The sequence below is a fragment of the Stenella coeruleoalba genome (genome assembly GCF_951394435.1).
Source record: "Stenella coeruleoalba genome assembly, chromosome: 16".
NCBI classification, from domain to species: domain Eukaryota; kingdom Metazoa; phylum Chordata; class Mammalia; order Artiodactyla; family Delphinidae; genus Stenella; species Stenella coeruleoalba.
Window position 1 is genome coordinate 76,095,235 of NC_137162.1, and position 26,831 is coordinate 76,122,065.

At 35.6% G+C, this 26,831-nt stretch overlaps 1 protein-coding gene across 13 annotated transcripts in view; it reads left to right on the forward strand.

The window, feature by feature from the left end:
• Window positions 1–26,831, forward strand: part of ZP4 (zona pellucida glycoprotein 4) — a 702,723-nt gene that overhangs the window by 547,425 nt on the left and 128,467 nt on the right. For 10 of the 13 annotated variants that reach the window (XM_079900738.1, XM_079900744.1, XM_079900732.1 and 7 more), the window contains one exon: window positions 5,584–5,641. The exons of the other annotated variants lie outside the window; for them this stretch is intronic. In XM_079900738.1, the coding sequence (XP_079756864.1) occupies window positions 5,593–5,641 (49 nt within the window). In that variant the 5' untranslated portion in view covers window positions 5,584–5,592. The remainder of the gene's footprint in view (window positions 1–5,583; window positions 5,642–26,831) is intronic. 13 annotated transcript variants of the gene reach the window in all.

Sequence of the window (26,831 nt, forward strand, 5' to 3'; positions counted from 1 at the left end):
GATAGATCACACCTTTTGTCACAAATCAAGCTTCGGTAAATTTAAGAAAGTTGAAATCATATCAAGTATTGTTTCCGACCACAACACTAGGAGACTTGATATCAATTACAGGAAAAAAATACAGTAAAAAACGCAGACACATGAAGGGTAAACAATACACTACTAAATAACCAAGAGATCACAGAAGAAATCAAAGAGGAAATCAAAAAACACCTAGAAACAAATGACAATGAGAACAGGATGACGCAAAACCTATGGGATGCAGCAAAAGCAGTTCTAAGAGGGAAGTTTATAGCAATACAATCCTACCTCAAGAAACAAGAAAAATCTCAAACAACCTAACCTTACACCTAAGGCAGTTAGAGAAAGAAGAACAAAAAAACCCAGAAAGTTAGCAGAAGGAAAGAAATCATAAAGATCACATGAGAGATGAAAGAAAAAGAAATGAAGGAAGCAACAGCAACGAACAATAAAGCTAAAATCTGGTTCTTTGAGAAGATAAACAAAATTGATAAAACATTAGCCAATACACATCAAGAAAAAAAGAAGACTCAAATCAACAGAATTAGAAATGAAAAAGAAGTAACAACTGACACTGCAGAAATACAAAGGATCATGCGAGACTACTACAAGCAACTATATGCCAATAAAATGGACAACCTGGAAGAAATGGACAAATTCTTAGAAAAGCACAACCTTCCAAGACTGAACCAGGAAGGAATAGAAAATATGAACAGACTAATCACAAGCACTGCAATTGAAACTGTGATTAAAAATTTTCCAACAAAAGCCCAGGTTCAGATGGCTTCACAGGTGAATTCTATCAAATATTTAGAGAAGATCTAACACCTGTCCTTCTCAAACTCTTCCAAAGTATAGCAAAAGGAGGAACACTCCCAAACTCATCCTGTGAGGCCACCATCACCCTGATACCAAAAGCACACAAGGATGTCACAAAAAAAGAAAAGTACAGGCCAATATCACTGATGAACATAGATGCAAAAATCCTCAACAAAATACTAGCAAACAGAATCCAACAGCACATTAAAAGTATCATGCACAACGATCAAGTGGGATTTATCCCAGGAATGCAAGAATTCTTCAGTATATGCAAATCAATGTGATACACCATATTAACAAACTGAAGGATAAAAACCATATGATAACCATCTCAATAGACACAGAAAAATCTTTTGACAAAATTCAACACCTATTTATGATATAAACTTTCCAGAAAGTGGGCATAGGGGGAACCTACCTCAACATAATAAAGGTCATATACATCAAACCAACAGCCAGCATCGTTCCCACTGATGAAAAACTGAAAACATTTCCTCCAAGATCAGGAACAACAAGGTTGGGCACTCTCACCACTATTATTGAACATAGTTTTGGAAGTCATAGCCATGGCAATCAGAGAAGAAAAAGAAACAAAAGGAATCCAAATCAGAAAAGAAGTAAAACTGTCACTGTTTGCAGATGACATGATACTATACATAGAGAATCCTAAAGATGCTACCAGAAAACTGCTAGAGCTAATCAATGAATTTGGTAAAGTAACAGGATACAAAATTAATGCACAGAAATGTCTTGCATTCCTATACACTAATGACAAAAGTCTGAAAGAGAAATTAAGGAAACACTCCCATTTACCATTGCAACAAAAAGAATAAAATACCTAGGAATAAACCTACCTAAGGAGACAAAAGACCTGTATGCAGAAAACTATAACACAGTGATGAAGGAAATTAAAGATGATACAACAGAAGGAGAGATATACCATGTTCTTGGATTGGAAGAATCAACATTGTGAAAATGAGTATACTACCCAAAGCAATCTACAGATTCAATACAATCCCTATCAAACTACCAATGGCATTTTTCACAGAACTAGAACAAAAAATTTCACAATATGTATGGAAACACAAAAGACCCCGAATAGCCAGAGCAATCTTGAGAAAGAAAAACGGAGGTGGAGGAATCAGTCTCCCGGACTTTGGACTATACTACAAAGCTACAGTAATCAAGACAGTATGGTACTGGCACAAAAACAGAAATATAGATCAATGGAACAGGATAGTAAGCCAGGAGATAAACCCACGCACATATGGTCACCTTATCTTTGGTAAAGGAGGTAAAAATATACAATGGACAAAAGGCAGCCTCTTCAATAAGTGGTGCTGGGAAAACTGGACAGCTACATGTAAAAGAATGAACTCCCTAACACCATACACAAAAATAAACTCAAAATGGATTAAAGAGCTAAATGTAAATCAAGACACTATCAAACACTTAGAGGAAAACATTGGCAGAACACTTTATGACATAAATCACAGCAAGATCCTTTTTGATCCACCTCCTAGAGAAATGGAAATAAAAACAAAAATGGGACCTAATGAAACTTAAACGCTTCTGCACAGCAAAGGAAACCATAAACAAGACAAAAAGACAACCCTCAGAATGGGAGAAAATATTTGCAAATGAAGCAACTGACAAAAGATTAATCTCCATATTTACAAGTAGCTCATGCAGCTCAATATCATAAAAACAAACAACCCAATCCAAAAATGGGCAGAAGACCTAAATAGACATTTCTCCAAAGAAGACATACAGATTGCCAACAGACACATGAAAGACTGCTCGACATCATTAATCATTAGAGAAATGCAAATCAAAACTACAATGAGATATCATCTCACACCGGTCAGAATGGCCATCATCAAAAAATCTAGAAACAATAAATGCTGGAGAGGGTGTGGAGAAAAGGGAACCCTCTTGCACTGTTGGTGGGAATGTAAATTGATACAGCCACTATGGAGAACAGTATGGATGTTCCTTAAAAAACGAAAAATAGAACTACCATATGACCCAGGAATCCCTGAGAAAACCATAATTCAAAAAGAGTCAGGTACCACAGTGTTCATTGCAGCACTGTTTACAATAGCCAGGACATGGAAGCAACGTGTCTATCCACAGTTGAATGGATAAAGAAGATGTGGCACATGTATACAGTGGAATATTACTCAGCCATAAAAAGTAATGAAATTGAGTTATTTGTAGGGAGGTGGATGGACCTAGAGACTGTTATACAGAGTGAAGTAAGTCAGAAAGAGAAAAATACTGTATGCTAGCACATATATATGATATAAAAAAAAAAGAGGTTCTGATGAACCTAGGGGCAGGACATGAATAAAGATGCAGACGTAGAGAATGAACTTGAGGACACGGGGAGGGGGAAGGGTAAGCTGGGATGAAGTGGGAGAGTGGCATTGGCATATATACACTACCAAATAAAATAGGTAGCTAGTGGGAAGCAGCAGCATAATGTTTTGTCACTAGACCACAAAGCATCAGCTCGGTGCTTTGTGACCACCTAGAGGGGTAGAATAGGGAGGGTGGTAGGGAGATGCAAGAGGGAGGGGCTATGGTGATATATGTGTACATATAGCTGATTCACTTTATTATACAGCAGAAATTAACACAACATTGTAAAGCAGTTAAACTCCAGTAAAGATGTTAAACATCTAGATTTTTCAGTCAGGTCCATCATTTCTGTTGTTTTGTCTATCATTTTTATCATCTGTCCACTAAGTAATTCTGAAGCTTCTTCTACATTTTTAGGTATTTGATACAGTAGCATCTCACTTCCCAGTACCAAAATCTATTTTAGTTTCCCATGCTGTATAAGAAATTACCACAAACTTCGTGGCTTATAACAACAGATTTTTTTTTTCCTTGTAGTTTTGCAGGCCAGAAGTCCAAAGTAAGTATCACTGAGCTGAAATGAAGGTTTTGACAAAATCACACTCCGTTTGGAGGATCTAGGGGAAAATCCATTCTTTGCCTCTGCCAGCTTTTGGTGGCTGTCAGCATTGCTTGTCTTCCGTCACATTACTCCAGTTTCTGCCTCTGTCTTCACATTCCCTTCTCCTCTTTTGCCTGTAAAATCTAGACTACTTCTCCCTTATAAGGACACTTGTGATGGCATTTAGGGCCCATCCAGATCATCCAAGATGCTCTCCCCATCTCAGGATCTTTAACTTAATCACGTCTGGAAAGACTTTTTTTCCCAAATAAGGTGACATGTAGTTCCCAGGGATTAGGACCTAATATCTTCGGGAGTGCCATTTTTCAGTCTACTATACATACATACCCAATGTTGGCTTATTATTTCAGAGAAACTTGAACAATGGGCCTGGGAGTAGACCAGTTGGAATGTTAGGTATGGGCTTTGCTTGCTAATTAAAATGTCTCCCATGTACCCACTTTAATTTCTCTCCAGAGACTGGATAAAGAGCAAGCAAGCCATCTGTCTTTTCTTTTTTTTGCTTATACGTCATAAAAATGAAAAAAATAGATAATAGTAAGAATTGCATATAGAACCAACTTACAGTGAATATTTAACTTAGTTTTACTTGAACATTTACTCAGAAGACTTGAGGACCTGATTAAAGGACTGATTAACAACAGTAAAACATATGCTCTCGGGACTGATTCACCTGCTACAATCTATATAATCTAATAACGGTTGGCTTTTTTTTTTTTTCAGTTGAGAATCATAGACTATTAGAGCCAAAAGGGGTCCCTGAGTTTGTCAATTTTAATTCCTTTACTTTATAGATGAAAAAAGATATCCATAAGGGATAAGATTATTGCCGTGGTCACATAGTTAGCTTGCAGAATTTCTCCAGTTTTTTCCTTTTGTCTCGTTTTTAGTGTCCTGATCTTTTAGACCTATTGCTATGACCATTTCCTTTATTGTGTCACAGAATTGCAATGTACTATTTTAAATGATTAACCATCCCTAATGTAGAAAATTCTAGATAATAACTTTCCCCTAGAATTCACTTCAAATATCTGGGGCAATGTTGACAGAGAAGATAAGCACAGAGAAAAGAATTTAGAGGAAGCTGCTACCACAAGAAACAGTGTTTTGTCACTAGACCACAGTTACCTCTTTAATAAGCCTAAACTTTAAAATAACATTAAATATTGTAGATAAAGTGCCAATTAACTTTAAAATTTTTTAAAATAAATATTAAAATTTAAAATATTACCTGGATGGGTTATTTTATTCTGTTGAAATAGCCTTTAAAATCATTTTCTTATGCTCTTATGGAATTAAATACATTGTTCCATGGTAATAATTTATCTGCACAGAAATTTGGAGAGAAGTATTACCTGTGAGGGCTTCCTTGAGAAGTATAAGAGAGAATTAAGTAGATATCAAATACAACAAACCATTGCATAGTTTATCTCCTTACCCAGTGTTTACATGCTAGCAACCTATTCAAGCACCAGAAACACTGATCAATTAAACTCAGCAGTTAAAACAAACTGAAATTATCAGCATGACCTTGGAAAATAAATAAATGAATGATGTGCCAAATTTTCTGTTTATATAACTATGCAAGGATTATAAAGAAAAGCCATTTTAAATCTGGTTTGTGGCAGAGCATTAAAAACTCGGGCTCTGTATCTATTTCTAATTATATATGACCTATAGCTACTTTGTGAATTCTATAGGATTTATTTTATATTTTGGATATATTTCATTGAATATCAAATTATTTATGGTTTCAGGCCACTCCAATGAACTCGTATATTACCAAAGAAACATATCATAAAGTCCGAAATGGTGGTAAGTGACTTTTATCTTTCCACAGTAGGGGGTAACTGAAGTGCCATGTTGGACAGAAAAGGAGAATCAAAAAAAAAAAAAAGAAGAGAGAGAGAGGCATTTGTTGAGTGTCTAATATGTTCTGTGCCAGTGATTATATTTGGTATTTGTTTTATATATATATAATGTTCCCGATCTTCACTCCCTTATGATTCCATCAATAAAATGAACATTAGGATACCTTTTCCTAGTCCCAGCTTTTGCACTGTGGAAGTGAAATTTGAGTGATTCTCTTAACCTCTTGGGACTTCAGTTTCCTCATCTAGTAAGTGAAGGATTTGGACTGAGCAATAACTCACGTCCCTTTCAGGACATATAACCTTCATGCTATTGTTACATAATAGTGGATCACAGTAGTAGTGCCTTTGTTTCAGTATATTCCTGCTCCAAACTTGGGAATTACAGTGTATTCATTCCTGCCAAGGTGGAGTCTAGTATTGTAAACTTGAATAGGAGGATCATTTGATTTTTCCAGGGGTAGCTTCTACTGAGGCACATTTTGAAGAAGTTACTTTCAGTGCCCTTTGTTAAAATTGTTTTGGGGGCCCCAAACAGAACATAGCCTGACTGTGTGGTGGTGATACTGACAGCTATTTAATCTGTTGCTATATGTTCTTATTCACCATTTATTTTCCCCTCTAAGGAAAATATATCACCTTATAGTTCAGGAGTTGAGTATGGTTTCTCAAAGGACTTCAGTTCTAATCCTGTTTCCACTGCATTAACTGTTTAAATTTGGGCAGTGTACTTAACTTTGTTGTGTTTCCGTTTCTTCATATGTAACATGGAGTACATGTTTTACTCAGTTGAGTAAAAATTATAAGGCTCTTAGTACAATGCCAACATACTATAAGTGTTCAAAACATGTTAGCTTTTACTTCTTACTTTTACTCCACTGTGTAAAGCAGGAGAATGATCCGCAATAATTTATGTCAACTCTAAGTAAATAACCAGCAGTGTTAATGGGGATAAAGGGATTGGCTGAAAGAGCCAGATAGTAAATATTTTAGGTTCTGTGCATCCTGTGGTCTCACTACTTAACTCTGTCTTGTAGACAAAAGCAGTCATAGACAGTACATAAACAAATGGGCGTGGCTGTGTTGCAATAAGACTTTATTTACAAAACGGGTAGCCAAATCACACATCTCTGCATAATATTTCAGTATGCAGCTACCATATGTTCCTCTCCACCCTCTCAATGAAAGATTCCTAGATTGCTACCCATTTCCCATCAAGTGTCTTTTATGGACACTTCCTTGTGCATGTCCTTTGTGGACAAATGTAAAATTTTCTCGAGCAGAATTGCTGAATGACATGTGTGCATATGTAATGAACACAGTAGCGCTCTGGCCAGACTGTACTTTTCCAGAAGAGGAGTGCATGGGTCATAATCAAAAGGGCAGGCAGGAGACATCCTATACCCCACACAGCTGCCAACACAGAGCTTACTAATTTTTCCAGCATAAAAGGTACAGTGTATTTTATATTGTTTTATTTTTAATTTCTCTAATTACTAATGAATTAGAACATGTGCTTAATAACCTTGAATTTTCCTCCTATAAATTGTCTGTTCCTGTCCTGTTGCTGTCTTTTTCTTGCAATTTGCAGAAGTGCCTTGAAAATTGTAGATACGATTGTCTTGTCTAATTTAGACATTGAAAATATTTTCTCTAATTCTAAAAATAACTTTGTTCACGGACTTTTGTTTAATATAAATCCTTAATTTTGTGGTAATCAACTTTTTACTTTTTTGCTTGAACTTTTGAAGTTGTGCATTTGTGTGTGTAAAATATTTACGTGTAGAGAAAAATCTGTCAGAAGATATGCTAAAATAGTCATAGCGATTATACCTGAGTGGTGCCATACAATTTACTAGTGCTACTCATTTGCAATTGGTGGCAATATTTTGTTTTATTTTATTTATTTTATTTGACGACTACTTGTGTAGAACAGTTTTAGGTCTACAGCAAAACTGAGGAGAAGGTGCAGAGATTGCCCCACATGCTCCTTGACCCCACACACACAACTTCCGCCATTAGCAATGTCACTCGCCAGAGTGGTGCATCAGTTACAACTGATGAACCTGCATTGAAACATCATAATTATCCAAAGTCCATAATTTACATTATAGTTCATTCTTGGTGTTGTATATTCTGTGTATTTGGACAAATATATAATAACACATATAGATTATGATGTATCATAAAGAATATTTTCACTGACCTAAAAATTGTTTATGATCCACCTGTAGATACAACCCCTTTTCCACCCCTAGCCCCTGGCAACCACTGATATTTGTACTGTCTCCATAGTTTTACCTCTTCCAGAATGTCATATAGTTTGAATGATATAGTTTGTAAGCTTTTCAGATTGGCTTCTTTCAGTTAATAATATGTTTTTAAGATTCTTCCATGTCTTTTAATAGCATGAGAGCTCATTTCTTTTTAGCGTTGAATAATATTCCATTGTCTGGATGTACCACAGTTTATTTACCCATTCACCTACTGTCATTTTTTATTGATTTGAGGAAGATGCAATGTTTATTTTACATTTAGTCCCAAATAACAAATGACTGTATCTGTAAGCTATCAGTTTCTTCAATTTTGTCCATTTGTCTGTTCTTACACCAGCTCTACACTGTTGTACTTGATTTGCATTATAGAATTACTTAATATCTGGTAGGGCTGGTTCCCTTTCTTACTCTCCTTTTTTTTAAGATGCATTGAGTTATTCCTGGAATCATTCTTCAATAGAAGTTTTAAAGTAAATTTATAAAACTCTGCAAAAAATATAACTGAAATTTGATGTGGGGTTGAAGTACATTTTTAGATTTATTTGAGAGAACTGGGTATTTTATATTATGCTATCTCATCCAATAAAATAAACAGTTTTCCTATTTTTTCAGATTATCCACTATGTGCCTTTTTAGGGGGTTAACATTTTGTTCGCAGAGGTCCTATTCACCATGCAGTATGTCAATTCCTAGGCACTTTTTATTGCTTGTTACTACTGTGAAAAATGACTTTATTTTATTAGAATTTTTAGTTGGTTTTTGTCAATGTAGGGAATTATTGATAGATTCAAATCCGGCAACTTCTCTGACCAAACTCATTAGTTGGTTCTTTTGCTTTAATTGTTGATTCAGTTATTTTCTTTTCTATTTATAGTCCTATCAAATATAAATATATCTATTTTTCTTCTTACTACCAGTGTCTAAGATTACTTGGAGAATGTTTAATAGTGGGAAAAATAGTGGGCATCCTAATATTATTCCCAATCTGAAAGGGAATGGATCTAGCTAAATGTTTTCCATTAAGATTTTAACTAATTTCCATTAATATTTGAAGTAGGTTTTTGGTACATAACATTAACCAGGTCAGGGAAGTTCTTTTATAAACCAGGATAGCTAAGAGGTTTTTGTTTAATCAAAAGTGTGTGTTGAGGGACTTCCCTGGTGGTCCAGTGGTTAAGACTCCACACTCCCAAAGCAGGGGGCACGGGTTCAATCCCTGGTTGGGGAACTAAGATCCTGCATGCCTCATGGCGTGGCCCGCAAAAAAGTATGTGTTGAAATTTTCCAATTCTTTTCCTACAATAAGAGTTACCTGCTGATTTGTAAATAGTGTCTAAGAAGCCAAGCAGAAAGTGGTAACTAAGAGGATAGTATCCTGAGCTGAGGTTTTGGCAGTCCCACATGTCTGTGGAATCAACAAATTTTAAATTTGATAAAATTAGATCCCAGAGATATCAGAAGAGCATTGAGATGAACCCAACAGTCCATGCTGCTTTTCTTCCTGAGATAGTTGTGGCTTAAGGCCAAGAATCTATGAGGCTGAAAAGAAGTTTCAGCTAAGAGGGTAGGAAATTGAGCACAGCATTTAGTAATTTCTTATGACTCTTGAGAGAAGACAAAAAACAAACAAGCAAACAAACAAACAATTCCAGTTAGGAACTCTGATAGGGCTGTATTTTAGATGAATAATTAATTTGAAATAGATAAGCCTTCAAAAAAATTGATACCCAGCATCAAACAGCTCAGTCTGCATGTTTGTTAGTCTTCCCTTACTCTATTTGACTGCCAGAAATTTTTTAAAAATAATCATCTAAAAGAGTATAATATCATCTAAAGTCTCAAGTTATCCCTATAATTTTTATATACAGTATCAGAAAAGCGTTAAAAAATATACAAGAGTGCCAGAAGGTACAATAAAATGACTGAGGACAACAAAAGCAACAGATCCATCCGTAGGTTATACACATATTGGAGTTGTCATACACATCTTTTAAGATAAATTAATTTCTTGTGCTTAAAGAATAATTGAAAAGGTGGGGAAATTCAACACAAGCCTGGAATCTTTAATAAAATGAATTAAATAGTCAAGTGGGTATTTCAGAACTAAAACACAATAACTGAAATTTAGAATTTAATAATAGGTTTAACAGCTGAACAATCATCCTGTTCTGCTGGATGAGAAACAACAAAAGAGAAAATGAGTGAGTAGGATGATTGTTCATTGAAAATATCCATACTGAAGCATGGGAAAAAATGGCAGAACAAAATGATAAAAACATGTACAATATAAAATATATAAATATATATTATGTAAATACCAAAAGACATATGATATAGTTATACCAATATCAGGAAATCTAGACTTTAAAACAAGAAGATTCAAAATAATGAAGGCTATTTCATGATGATAAATAGGTCAAAGTACAAGGAGTTATAATAATGACAAATGTATATGCTTCTAATAACATAACCTTAAGATATTTAAAGCATGTATTGTCAAACCTAAAAGGAGAAATAGATAAATCTAAAATCATACTTGAAACTTTAATAAATGCCTTTCAGTAACTAATAAAACAATCAGAAAAAATACTTGTAATAATATCCAAGTTATTAGTAACATTATTAACAAATTTGACCTATTTAACAAAAATAGAACATCACACCCAAGAATGAAAAAATACATATTATTTTCAAGTACACATAAAACATTTACCAAAATTTATCATTTGCTGGACTATAAATAATTCTCTATTATTTCAGTCAAACAAAATATAGTTTCAGTTATATATAATTAAACCAGAAATAGGCAACCACAGATTATGAGAAATTCCTGATGTTTGGAAAGTAAGCATATACTTTTATATATCTCATGAGCAAAAGGTAAATCATTGAGTGACTTATCATTGAAATTGATAAAATATTTTGAACTGAATGATATTGGAACAACATGCCAAAACTTGTATGACGCAGCTTAGTATTTCTATAAAGAGACCATTTATATCTTGAAATGTATATAATAGAAACACAAAAGGAATTATAATTAATGATTTAAGGATGCATTTCAAGAAGCTAGAAAAAGAACAGCAAGAATCTACTGGATGACAAAAAAATAACAAAGATAAAAGCAGATATCAATGATGCAGAAAACCAATGGAGAAAATCAGTACAGCCTAAAGATGGTTTTTTGAAAAGACTAAAAATTTAGATAAGCCCCTGGCAAGAAAAACATGAGAAAACACAGATCACCACCATCAGAAATAAAAAAACCAGACATCACTATGCACCATACAGACAATAAAAGAATACAGGTTGTTATGAAAGTACTTAACCCAAATAAATTTAAAATTTGAAATAACAGATGAAACTTAACAAATCTGACACCAGGGGAATAAACAATATAAATACATGTGTATCTGTCAATTAAATGGATATGTAATTAAAAACCTTCTCAAAGAGAAAAATCCAGACCCAGATGGCTTCACTAGGTCTTTACTAATCTTAAAAAATTTCTTCCAGGGCTTCCCTGGTGGCGCAGTGGTTGAGAGTCCGCCTGCCAATGGAGGGGACACGGGTTTGTGCCCCTGTCCGGGAAGATCCCACATGCCGCGGAGCGGCTGGGCCCGTGAGCCATGGCCGCTGAGCCTGCGCGTCTGGAGCCTGTGCTCCGCAACGGGAGAGGCCACAACAGTGAGAGGCCCACGTACCGCAAAAAAAAATAAAAAAAAACTTTCTTCCAGACGATATAAAAAGAAGAAATACTTACCCACTTGTTTCAGGGGACAACACAGTATGTAGAGCCAGATTATATAGATGTTCAAGATCCAGTTCCTCATATACACTTAAGTGTCTGTAAGTAAGAGCAAATTGTACTGCTGGAGTTGACACAGCTTTTAGTCTGCAGTTATATAGGACAACTAATGTAATTACATTTAAAAATCACTAGTCTTTCCTGAAACAGGATACACATTGTTTTGATGTAATTCATTTGTATATTTCCCTGTTTTTCTCTGTTTACTGGAAAGAGAAGGAAAGAGTTTTTGTTTGTTTGTTTGCGGTACGCGGGCCTCTCACTGTTGTGGCCTCTCCCGCCGCGGAGCAACAGGCTCCGGACGCACAGGCTCAGCGGCCATGGCCCACGGGCCCAGCCGCTCCGTAGCATGCGGGATCCTCCCGGACCGGGGCACGAACCCGTGTCCCCTGCATCGGCAGGTGGACTCTCAACCACTGCGCCACCAGGGAAGCCCAGGGAGAGAGTTTTAAAAGCAATACAGATAATGAACAGGAACAGAAAGTTTAGATGAAATACTAGGTAATTAGTCTGGAAATGGTATAGACAAATTGATAACATTTAATGTATTATTATCCATTAAAAGCACCATCTAACACTTCTAAATATATATAGTCTGACTTCCAATAGGAAACAAAATTACTATAACTATTTTATTGATTCTCCATATCAATTTCAACTGTGGAATGAGGGGAATATAGAAAAATTTACAACTAAGAAATCTATGCTTGTAAACATGGCAAGCAATCTGAATAAGTACATTCTTTTGTGAATTTTTCTAGACATACGTTTTTGGTGGACCTGTTTAAAATATAAAAGTGAATGTGATGATTTTCCTTGATATTTAATTTTTTAAAGACATTAGCTACTTTCCACAAATAGCATGTTTGAAGTGTGAAACAATTTCACTGGAGTTTTACAATATTATATAGAGATTAGAGCTTAACTAGAATTAATTTTATTATAAAATGAAAGCATAACTAATAAATAGCAAAAACTCAAAAGATGTTAATAATTAAGCCATCAAGGCTCTATCACTTGCGTGTCAACGAATTCAGTAGGCATTGTCTATATTTAAATACTGATTTCCAAAAAATGTGAGTGCTTATCTGAGTTGCGTGTGTGTTTGAAACTGCTAAATTCAAGGTCATTTGTGATATAGCAGTAGAAAATGGATACAAATCGTAATTGTATTAAGTTTTTATGTCACTTTTAGGAGCAGTTGACATTTTCTTATACTGTCTTCTCATGCATGAACATGACATATATTTTCACTTGTTCTGATCCTTTTTTATATTCCTCAGTAAGAACATAAACGTGTCCTTATAATTTTTGTATGTTTTGTATCCTACATGTTTCTTCATTGAGGCTTTTATATTTTTATTAAATTCATTTTTAATTATATTATAATTGTTATTACTATGGAAATATTTTTACAATTTTATTTCTAGGTGAATTAATAATAATATTCTAGAGAATAGAATTAATAGAGAAGAGTTTTGTGATTTGTGTACTTATCTTGTATCCAGATATGTTATCAAATTCCTTTACTAATCTAGTAGATTTTTAATACTGTCTCCTGGATTTTTAAAGATACAACCATTCTGTCAACAAAGTGTGATCATTTTATTCATTCTTTTATAACATTTCTTTTCCTTTTTTATTTGATTCCTTTCTGACTCATCCAGATATCTACCCACTATCTTCTGGCAATAATCTTACTGAATTACCCTCTCTGAATTCACATTATGTTCTTTCAGATCCTTTTGCATTATTTAAGTACAGGACATCTTGCTACACTTAAACTAGGGAAGGGCAGAGCTAATAGGAAATAATGCCAAACACACACACACCAACAACAAAACCCTAATATTTCAAAATATCATCTTGTCATATGACCACATGCTGTGACAATATTGAAATAATTTGGAGACCTTGACGACAATTTTGCTGGGGTGGGGAGGCAAGAGAGAAGTGGATTGAAGAATGTGTGGATGGGCATGAGAAAGTTAGGACAGTGTGCAAAAAAAAATTGATAATAAAAGGACGTGAGAAGAAGTAGAAGGAATGGGAAGTGTTGATGATTATGTAAACAATCTAAATGTTTAGTAAGCTGCTAGGTCTTTTTTTAAGATACAGGGATGGACATAACAAAAAACCCATGTGTAGAAATTGGTCAGTTAGTCATAATGATAATTACTGACAGAGCAATCAAGGTTGTAAGATTGTTTCAGACTTGTTCTTTAAATATTCATTCAGAATTAGATGTGGTTTGCTATGTATACAAGTTTGGGGAGCGGGGCACGAAATTGAAGAAGATGCAAATTCTGTCTTCATAGAAATTAAATTTCAAAGGAAGAGGAAAAACATGAACATAAATAGAACAGACAATATACATATAGGGAGAAAAAAGAATCAGAAAATATCCCAAACTGGGCAATTTGACAAATGAGCTCATCTCCATGGTTTGTTTCGATAAACTCATTTTCTTAACGCTGCTCATACTTTTCAGGGATAAAAATGACATTTTTGCTTAATTGATTATTGTTTTGAAAAGATAACATTAACATTTATTCTTATCCTGACATTAAAAATAAATAATATGCCAACCTCCGTCACTTCCGGCTATTAGCAACCTGTTCTCCTATGTTTGATAATATGTTTTGCCACATCATGAGACCAGATGCTGTTCACATCACTACATACATCTAAGTCATTGATGACAACTTCAGAAGCTTCAAAGCGAAAGTGTCATTTGTGAGAAAAACATAATTCAAAACCATACATGTACCACAGTGTTCATTGCAGCACTATTTACAATAGCCAGGACATGGAAACAACCTAAATGTTCATCGACAGATGAATGGATAAAGAAGATGTGGCACATATATACAATGGAATATTACTCAGTCATAAAAAGGAATGAAACTGAGTTATTTGTAGTGAGGTGGATGGACCTAGAGTCTGTCATACAGAGTGAAGTAAGTCAGAAAGAGAAAAATACCATATGCTAACACATATATATGGAATCTAAAAAAAAAAAAAAAGATTCTGATGAACCTAGGGGCAGGACAGGAATAAAGACACAGACGTAGAGAATGGACTTGAGGACCCGGCGGGGGGGGGAAGGGGAGGCTGAGACATAGTGAGAGAGTAGCATTGACATATATATACTACCAAGTGTAAAATGGATGGTTGGTGGGAAGCTGCTGCATAGCACGGGGAGATCAGCTTCATCTTTGTGACAACCTAGAGGGGTGGGATAGGGAGGGTGGGAGGGAGACGCAAGCGGAGGGGATATGGGGATATGTGTGTGCATATAGCTGATTCATTTTGATGTACGACAGAAACCAGCACAACATTGTGAAGCAATTTTACTCCAATAAAGATGTAAAAAATAAAAAAGAAAGTGTCATTTGTTACCGTGGATGAATATTTGATGAGAGTTTGATGTGACAAGTATTGGCCAGTATTTTAGAATGCTTGATTTAAAATGTTTAGAAAAGTTCTGGTCCATATCTATACAAATTACAGTCCTATAAAAGAAAGATATATATCATTTCAACCCGATCATTTAAGTACTATAACTGACCACATGTCAGAAACCCACCAAATCGCCTGTGGGAGCTGGGGAAGGCTTAACTGCATAAGGTCACACTTGATGTAATTCTTGAAGAATGTTACACCAGCCCACACTACTACAGTATTTTGACACCAGACGTCTAGAAAAATCAGGACCGTTCATTCGAAGGAGTCATTCATCTGTATATTCATGTATGTACACCACTAAAACATAAAAGTAATACTTCACTTATTTGACAAGATAACTAAAATCATTCTAAATAAGATGTCCTGTATGGTTATATTTATTGTCTTTGCCATATTGTTACACCTTTGCACATTAAAATTTTCAAGAGTTTATTTGAATAAACATCTATTCAAATTGGTCAGTACCAGACCTAAAATGGTTAAGAGAACTCCCTGACAGGAGATAGGGGAGAGATTTTTACAGAGAAGAGACAGAAGCAAAGCAAGGAAATTATTTGATTGGCTATAACTTTAGCAGTTGCCTTATTTAGGAGGGTCTAGTAACCTGTCTGTCATTGGTCATTCTGAAGTTTCATTTTCTTGGATTTAAGTGCATTGACTCTGGCATAGGTTTTGGTTAGCTTACATAATCTACGAAGCATTAGGGCCATCTCAGTCTAATGTCCTCCTTGTTTACTTACTTAACAACACTCGCCCGTTGCCCTACATTTAAAAACTAGGCTGATTAAAAGCAGTGGTATTGACATTTTTAAGCAGTGGTCTCTATCCTCAATGTAAATATTCTAAAAGCTCATTCCTAAAAGAGATACAACCAATGCTCCTTTATTTAGGTTGGGGGACAGAAGTAAGCCATGCCTAATTACCCATCCTGCCTGGAGTACAATTAATATTCACATAAAGTAAACTATATGAGTCTACTTGTAAAAATTATTCCATTTCTATTGGGAAACAAAGGTAAATGAAATAATGTGATTCAGGAATGTGGTGGTATTTACATGAACTGGATAGATATTACAGTAAAACTTTAGCCAGCATATTAAGGGAAGCATATTATTCCAGTAGCATTGGTTTATTCATAACGTTCCTGATTCCACTGGAAAAAATCTGCCTAAAATATATGAACAAAAATATAAAATTTATTGTGCCCCTAGTTTGCACGCTCCTTGCAGGTAGGGCCCTTGACTTATCGGTCTGTCTTGTCTCAGAGATCCTTTGCAGTCAGTCAGTATTGGACCGCATGAATATAGAATGTCTCAGAGACTTTTTTTAAAAGTCTTTCACTGTCAAATCTTTAGATGTAAAAGAGAAAGCATATCAAGTCACAGTGAGTGCCTTAAGGCAAGAATTGTGTCCTATTAACATTTGATTCTCTAGCACAGAGCTGTATATAAGTTGTCATTAAATAATGAATAAATGAATTAATAAAAATGTACAGACGTCGAGAAATCATCCTCTTTCACATTTTTGTTGTTGTTTTAGTATCTGGGCGATACTTTGGTTTCATTTAGTTCCAGATTTTTAAGATTTTTATATTTTCTTTTTGTATCATATGATCACTTCCTGATAACTAAGCTCTTTCATGATATATACAAGGAAAACAGTCATGGTTCTGCCACTAACTGGCAGTACACTCAAAGGCAAATTGCTTAATTATTTTGTCTCATCAACTATACAATTCTGATTCCTTTTTTTTTTTTTTAATTTATTTTTGGCTGAGTTGGGTCTTTGTTTCTGCATGTGGGCTTTCTTTAGTTGCAGCAAGTGGGGGCCACTCTTTGTTGCGGTGCACGGACTTGTCATTGGGGTGACTTCACTTGTTGTGGAGCACGGGCTCTAGGCACGCGGGCTTCGGTAGCTGTGGCTCACGGGCTCCAGAGCGCAGGCTCAGCAGCTATGGCTCACGGGCTTAGTTGCTCTGCTGCATGTGGGGTCCTCCCGGACCAGGGCTCAAACCCGTGTCCCCTGCATTGGCAGGCGGATTCCCAACCACTGCACCACCAGGGAAGCCCTCTGATTCCTTAAAAAAAAAAAAGGGAAGTAGGGCGGATATCAGTATGATCATTTCTCTGATAGTTTCTTCTTGAGGTTGCTGGTGCATTGCCTTTTTTAGTTCATTTTAGTTTGTAGAATACTAATAAAATATTTGCATAGTAACAATAGTCTTACGATATTCAGAATGCTCTTGATCTATTTATCTATCATTTGATACTTAAAAACAACCCTACGGAGTATTTAGTATAGTACTACTATTATGCCCATTTTATACTGAGTAGACTGAGGCCAGAGAAGGTCAGGCAGCTTGCCAAGTATGAAGGGCACTCAAGCCTGGGCACTCTGGCTCCACCTCTGGATATACTTTCCTCTTAACTACACCATGTGATTCCTCAAAAATGAACTTTGGCAAAATCACAAATGGTCGATATGAGTGTACCCCTTCCATTTTAAATTATATAGAAAATGTTTATATCTTTGTCTTTAGAACTTGTAGGATAGTCAACTCAGGCTATATATTACCTCACCTTTCTGTATCAATTATGGAGAAACGCATAGTGCATCATAACATATACAAGTAATCTCTAGGTCCATATGGATCTTCTATAAGATTTATTTCATTTATTTTTCTCCTTGCATTTTTTTTCCTATTTTAATCTGCTTTTAAAGGGATGGTCAGGGGAGTACTTTTATTAAGGTGGTAATTTAAATGACAGTATACTAGATGGATCTTATATCAGAGACTGGAAAATATTTCCTGGAAAATAAAATAGAAAAGACTGGAGATAGATGGTTGCTTAGGTTTTGTTTTGTTTTCTTTCCCAATGCTTTTACCAGCTTTCTAAATCAGGGATTTGCCTTATGTATTTGCCATTTTATAAACATGGATTTTTCACAACAGTTCTTAAATATTTTAAATATTGTTTATAGAGTTTAATATAAGCTGACAAAATAACAATAAAAAATAGTGTTTAAGCTGAGTCCCATAGCATGAAACTGCGCTTATTATGCACGTAATTGTTAATTTTAGTATTTGTTACCTAATGGGATATTTGTTATAGCTTTTCTCTGATTAATTTTACTGCCCTTGCATTCTTTCACCAAATTCACAAATACTTTTTGATCACATATGAGATATACAAGCTTCTTAGAAAGTAAAAATAATTCAAGTGGCTGGTGGCTGCTGAAGAAGGGCAAAAAAAAATACACCTCTGTAAATGATCATATAGCCCAAGGGCAAATCCAGAATGTCCAATCTAGGCAGTTCAGAGAGCATTATTTTTCCAGGCTAAAGGTTGGTCTTGTGGATTGTTAAATGGTGGTTTCCACATTCCATTAGACACTGGTGTACCTTCTGCACTCCTGACCTTTGGTAACTTATATTATCAGGCAAAGAGGAAATTAAGTGATTAATATTCATGAACACTATTGCAAAGTTGGAAAAGCTAAGGAATAGTGTTAATCATTGATCGGTAACATTTCTCAAAGTAAACCCAAGTAAAACGAATTTCTTTAAGCATGAAATCAGATGTCTGCTTAAAATAGATCTCTCACTGCTTTGGAATACCTTACCATTAGAGATTCATCTGAACTAAATTTTTACTGCATCACATCTTATTGCAAAGACTCTTAATTGATTCTGCTTTACCTAAATTTCTATGAATAAGTATGTTGCACAAAAACATTAATAGTTTCAATTTTTGGAAATCATATTTCTAACATCTTTCTATTCTAATTTTTATGAATCATATTTCTAACGTTTTTCTACTCTAAAATTCTAGGAGTCTATTATATATGCCAGACAGACATTGTTTAAAGGTATTTATGGAATGATCTTTATAAAGAATCATGTTACGTATATGATTCATCTATATGCCTCATAATTTAACATTCTCAAGTTAGATATATATGTTCTCAAATTATTTTTAGGCTTAGACTTTGGGTATCTCATGCCTTAATAAAGAGATTACAAATCTTAGAAAATAAATCATGGGACTCATTTGTTTAATGAATATCTTCCAGATTTTTTTTTTCATGTACTGAAATAAAAGATCAAAAAACTGGAAGGAAAACAAATACTCAAGAAATATTTTTGTACAAAACCTATTTAAAATTGCATTACATGAAAAATTAATTATTTCTGAAGAACAGCAGATGAGAAAAACAATTAAAACTAGAAATCTGAAGACAAAAATGACTTGAAAAACACAAATTTTCTCTTATGATTTTTAAAATGACCAGAGGGAAAATGCCTGTTAAGAAACACAAAATACTAATTATAATGTTTAGTTAAGAGGAATGATTATCAGCAAAAGTGAAAAAAGCGGGGTGTGGGTGGGAGGATTATAGCAATGTAAATTGAATCACACAATGTCAGCATTCAACAGAATCCATTTTATCTAGTTCAGAGCAATCAAAGAGGTAAACAGAATAAAAAGTTCTTCAAGAGCTTGCAAACATACAGAATTAGAAAACAAAACAGTCATGGCTCAGCTGCTGGCATGAACAAAGGTAGGACTCCAGTCAGTGAGGAAATGGTTGCCAGGGAAAGAAAGCTTAGCTTTGCCATCTTCTATGTGGTGTTCTTTTAGGTATCGGGAGGAATAAGCCAGAACTTTGGGAAAAACTTACTTAAAAGACATGAGAATAAGTCCATTAAACACATTTTCAGTGAGTTAATTATTATCTATATTGCTACAGAGTTAATAATTGGAGACACCATTTTACTTATGATTTTAGACCCAAGGGCATGGGTCTAAATGTCCCTAAAACTTGAAATAATAGCTGCAGCCTGGTAAAAGTTGAGGAGGTCCAATTTCTAAATCCTCTAAACTCCATTTACGTATAGGGAGAAGAAAGCCACATTCAGAGTGGGCCTACACACAGAGTACATTGATTTGTTTGGGCCCTAATTCCCTTGAATAGGAAAAGGAGTGCCAGTCACAGCCCTCCTTCCCATAGTTTTGAGGACTTGAGAGTTTTTGATTCAGAATGCACTAACATAAACAAGTAGGAATACTAAACCTCTCTATGTTCCCATTTCTTCTACCTAAGTCTGTTTTTTTTTTTTTCTTTTTTCAACTTCTTAGGTAAGCAATCACTCTTGCAAATCTTTTTTTCTTTAAAAAAAAAAAAAGCAAAATAGATATGCAGACACTAGAGGTGCATCAGTTGCCACCTTGAGTAGCAGGTCTTTACCTTCTATTCCTGCGGACATAGTCAAGTGGCTGTCCCCCCACCCAGCCCCCGGCCCTTGATCACATAGAATCTTATGGCAGATATGCTTCCTTACGTGGTGGGGAGGTTAAACTATACCTAAGCATTCAAACACACTAGAATCTACTATTTCTAAAAGCCTAAAAAGAAGATTCTACTCTTTCTCCTCATTGGTCCAGAAATTAGCAGAACATATCCAATTAAAAAAAAATGTTTCCTTTCTATCTAAACAAATCATATATATTAGTGAAATACAATTCATATTTTTTAAAAACTTCATATTTTATTCTTTCAAGACAAGAAAAATATAAACCCAAGAATCTTCTGTGCCTTTTGGCCTCCTCTCTCCCCCCACAGTGCATCACGTGTCTACATTATGTGTGGACCAAACCTTACCCATCGGCAGAAATACCTGTTCAACTGTAAACAGCAACATTCTCCTAGCAGCAATAAGACAGCTCCTTAAAGATGACATTCCTTCTTGATCTCATAAGGGGCCACAGTGAAGCTTAGATCTGAATTATGTAAACTTTCAGTAATACATCATTTGATACACAGCCCTCTGTCTCAAAACACTTACATAACCGTTCCTTGACTTGTAAAGGGCAGAACAGTTCTCAGAGCTTTCTGAGATACTCTTCCTTGGTTATAATCCTCAAATTTGGCTTAAATACAATTTTCCATTTCTTAGATCAACTGCTTAAGTTTTCTTCAACATACTGAATTTTAATTCAACGAACACATATTAAATTCCCATTGTGTGTCAAGCATTGAACTAACTGCTCTATGGTATAAAGAGATTAGTAATGCATGATCCTTAGCTTCAGGGATCGAAGTTGAACAATCCTAGGTCCTTTACCATTTCTAAATTGTTATGGTGTCTGCAGCTTCTTGTGCATTTATTCAATAATTACTGAATGTCTGTATGATTGAGTAGTAATGCTGAGTTATATTGAATGCCTGAGAGCTCTTAATCGTTCCCTCTAGCGTCCCACATTTTACAGCAAAACAGAGAAAAACTTCCTAAATTCTAGTAGAATTTAAACCCTCCTCTAAACCTGGTACATACTACATACACTCTCTGCAGCTGAAGTTTTCTGAAAAATATTCAGAGAGAAGGGGCTGAGAATGGGGAACTGAGAATGTAGACTTTGAAATTATTGCTAGAAAACGTAACATTTTATTCACAGAATCATTGCTGTTCCCATTGACATTTTCAGATGCAGCCTCAGGCATTGACAATAACAAATGGTCTATATTGTTAATTCAGGCTATAAAGTCAACAGGAAAGCTCTGAACATAAGTCAAAACTTCGACTTGACTGAAGCACTTTAATATCCTCACCAGGCATGGTCTGACATATACCGCAGCATTAATTACCCTTTGGCTTTGCCTAAAATTTTACTTTCTACCCCACTCTTAAGATTCTTTTGACATATGGGTCATAACAATGACGATAAAATTAGTCTTGACATTCTTGAGGAAACATAGTCATTAGCGTTCCATTTCATTCCTTAATTACCCATGGAGAATGGGGAAAAGACAAGTGGAGAGGCAGTATATTATGAAATATACGAACTTTCACTGATCTAAACAACTAAAAATTATTTTTAAGGGAATTCTCAAATTATATCAAAATTTCTCAATTTTGATATAAGGATCGAACTCAAAAATATTTATCTGTTTATCTCAACACTTAGTACTGTGCTTGACACTCCATAAGCTTTTGTTAACTAAACAAGCCTCTTTATTGCTCTGTAGAAGGATATTTTAATTTTATTTTACTTTTTCAAGTTATTTACAGTGAAACAATACAAGTTGAGAAAATTTACATCATCTTCATGGTGACCCTAAGAAGTCCTGAAATGTTTTCTGATTCTTTCAAGAAATATTATATTTTACTCAAAATAACTAGCTTTTTAAAAAAATTTTCTTGAAGTAGAGTTGATTTACAACATTGTGTTAATTTCTGCCATACAGAAAAGTGATGCAGTTGTACATATATATATTCTTTTTCATATTATTTTCAAGTATGGTTCATCACAAGATACTGGCTATAGTTACCTGTGCTGTACAGTAGGACCTTGATGTTTATCCATCCTGTATATAATAGTTTACATCTGCTAATCCCAAACTCCCAATCTTTCCTCCCCTACTCCCCTGCCCCTTGGCAACCACAAGTCTGATCTCTACATCTGTGAGTGTGTTTTTGTTTCGTAGATAAGTTCATTTGTGTCATGTTTTAGATTCCACATATAAGTGATATCATATGGTATTTTTCTTTCTCTTTCTGACTTACTTCACTTCGTATGATAATCTCTAGGTCCATCCATGTTGCTGCAAATGGTATTATTTTTTATGGCTGGGTGATATTCCATTGTGTGTGTGTGTGTGTGTATCCACATCTTTATCCATTCATCTGTTGATGGACATGTAGGTTGTTTCCATGTCTTAGCTGTTGTAAATAGTGCTGCTGTGAACATAGGGGTGCATGTATCTTTTCAAATAATAGTTTTGTCTGGGTATACACCCAGGAGTGGGATTGCAGTATCATATGGCAACTCTATTTTTAGTTTTTTGAGGAATCTCCATACTTTTTTCCATAGTGGCTGTGCCAGTTTACATTCCCACCAACAGTGAAAGAGAGTTCCCTTTTCTCCACACCCTTTCCAGCATTTATTATTTGTAGACTTTTTAATGATGGCCATTCTGACTGGTATGAGGTGGTACCTCACTGTAGTTTTGATTTGCATTTCTCTAATAATTAGCAATGATGAGCATCTTTTCATGTGCCCATTGGCAATCTATATGTCTTCTTTGGAGAAGTATCTATTTAGGTCTTCTGCCCATTTTTCCATCGGGTTGTTTGTTTGGTTATTGAATTGTATGAGCTGTTTGTATATCAAAATAACTAATTTTGAATGTATTTTATCATATTTTAATCCTCTGAAAACCATCAACCAAGTATGTTCACTCTCAGCCAGAAGACTGTGTACCCCTCTGATCTCATTCCAGGTGCATTATTTTCCTAGGAAGACTGTAACAGATTATCTACAAACCTGGTGGCTTAAAACAACAGAAATTTATTTCTCACAATTCTGGATGCTCAGAGTTCAAAGTCAAGGTTTTAGCAGGCCATGCTCCCTCTGGAGAAGGACAATCTGTGCCATGGGTTTAAGGGCCTACCCTAGACCAGTAGGACCTCATCTTAAGTCGATTACATCTGCAAAGGCCTTATTTTCAATAAGGTCTTATTCACAGGTTCTTATTGGATGTGGATATTGGGGGGACACCTATTCAACCCAGCATACCAGGTAAAGAGAAGGTTAGTGCATTCAGGTTAGTATCATCATTTTAATGTCAACAAAGGATTATTCATGAAATATTTTATTTATTAACTTACTAGTAATGAGTTTGTTCATTAATACAGAGAATATATCTGAATTGAAGGTACTTGGTAGATAATATTGTTCTATAGAATAGCCAAATATAGTCTTAATGATAGCTCAGCACTATCAGACGGATGTGTGCATAGGGTTGACTTACAATCAATAGGCAGTTGTTATTCCATTATATATAACCACTCAATCACAGTTCTGCTCAAAGTAAAAAATATTTTTTACCATGATTGCAAATAAGCATATCTATAGATAACCATTTTCTTCTGTGATGATTAGATACACCCTTTTCTGAATGAGTACCCAGTTGTCCCTTCTTAGTTTCACCTCTTCTTTCTCATGCTACCATTTTGCTTCTAACCTCTTCTCACTCCTTTCAAAGAGTCATATATACCATGGGAGATACAATTAATTAGAGGTTGTAAGAAGAAAACTGCCTCTGCATATGTTGTGTTTTCACACTCATTACTTTCCTTACACTTGTAGTCCGCTCTGTTTGAGGTATATCTCCCACAGATATTTCTATGGCTCACATTCTCACTTCAGTCTGGCATCTGCTCTCATATGGGTTCCTCACAGAGGCCTTCCCTGACCACTCTATCTAAAGTAGGCACCCCTCTCTATTATACTCTCTCCCTTTACCCTGTTCATTTATTTCCTTCATATCATTTATACCAACATGGTAATACAGATTATTTATAGATTGACTTGTTTATTGTCTATATACTGCACTAAAATATAAGCTCCATAAAGCCATGACTTTGTCTACCCCGTTGACTGTTGTATATCTTGCACTGACAGCAATACTAGTGGCCTGCCCCCATGGCAACTGCTTAAGAAATGTTTGTTGAATGATTGAATAACTGAATGATTTTGAGGTACATGTCTCTGAAAATTCCCTTCATATACTATAAATTGGCCTAAAAAATAAACATGAACAAATGTGTGACTCACCATATTTCTTATTCCCTGAAATGTGTCCAAGTCTTATAGATTGCCAGGGATATATACGTAATTCGGAAGAGTTGCTCTCCTTATGGTGAGTTCAACAGCCCTTACAAACACAAAACTGATAACATATAACTTGGTCAATTATTCATTAAGAATTCTGCTGTCTAATGGCAGATTATTTTTCATTTTAGCCTACAACTGGGCCAGGTAAACATATTTTAGTAATGGTAACCAATTGTAATAACTTACAATAATAATTATACTATTTTTTAATGCAATCACACAAATACACATTATATAAATTCTATATACTCTATGTAAAATTCTTTTTCCACAACAGTATTTAGCTGGACATTAGTTTTAGGGCATCAATTCATCACAACATTTCTGCTATCCCTGAGTTTGGAGTCAGCTGCGAAAAGACACAGGAAATGCATAAGTGGAGACCAAAATATCAACCTCAGTTCTAATCAGCTGATTAGAAAGTATGGCTTTACATTGACATATGTACACTACCAAATGTAAAATAGATAGCTAGTCGCATGGGGAGATCAGCTCGGTGCTTTGTGACCACCTAGAGAGGTGGGATAGAAAGGGTGGGAGGGGAGACACAAGAGGGAGGGGATATGGGGATATATGTATACGTATAGCTGATTCACTTTGTTATACAGCAGGAACTAACACGACATTGTAAAGCAATTATACTCCAATAAAGATGTTTAAAAAATAATTTAAAAATAAAATTTAAAAAAAAAAGAAAGTATGGCTTTAGATCTACAGTCAAAATGGTGTTAGAAAGTCATAGTTCTGGGCAAGGACGTTTCTCCTCTAGAGGAGCAGAGCCTGTCCTAGTAAGTTTACTGCATAGGAAAATCAAATGTATCAGTTTTCCGCTGTCTCATTAATGATTTATACAAACAACTGCCAAATCATAGTGGTCTACATAAGAAACATTTATCTGTGCTCACAAGTCTATGAGTTGGCCCAAAGGTCCTGCTGATCTTAGCTGGATCCAAGGCTAGCTGGCAGGTCAGCTGAGTGGACGCTGGCTGGCTTGGGGTGCCCTCAGTTGGAACAATTTCTTCTGCTTCAAGTGATGTCTCTTCCTCCAGCAGGCCAGTCTGGGCTTGTTCTTATGGCACATGTGGATTCAAAGGGAGCCAGGATAGCACAAAGGCACTGTCATTCCTACTGCATTCTGCTAACCTAGGCAAGTCACAAAACCAGTGTACAGCCAGGGGTGGGGAAATAGACTCCACCTCTTGATGGGAGGAATGAAAAATTACATTGCAGGGGCACAGATACAGGAAAAAGTGGAGAATTGGTCAATTCTATAATCAATTCAACACCATCAGACTGAACCCTCTTTACAGGCAGGCAGATCTAATAAAAGAAGGAAAGAACAGAGCTGAACCTGCCTATTCTGTCCCCAAATGAGTAAGGAACAGAAAGAAAAAAAAAAGGTGTGTCACTGTCACTGAAGCTATTCCACAAAATGCCTGATGCTGGGAGAAGGGATGAGCTCCCTAACGTGTGTATGCTTGACACCACCAACCTACCCAATCCAATTCAAAATAAAATGAAATGAAAGAGTAGAGGTAGGGCTTCCCTGGTGGCACAGTGGTTGAGAGTCCGCCTGCCGATGCAGGGGACGCGGGTTCGTGCCCTGGTCCGCGAAGATCCCACATGCCGCGGAGCGGCTGGGCCCGTGAGCCATGGTCGCTGGGCCTGCGCGTCCGGAGCCTGTGCTCCGCAACGGGAGAGGCCGCAGCAGTGAGAGGCCCGCGTACCGCAAAAAAAAAAAAAAAAAAAAAAAAAAAAAGAGTAGAGGTAAAATCAGTATTTTGTGCAGTAAAAAATAACACTGCTGACTGACAGAATCTCTCACACTCAGATGAATTGTTTACTGACTTTGATCAAGTAAACACAGTCTTATTTGCTTTTCTGTTTTCTTATTTCTTAGAA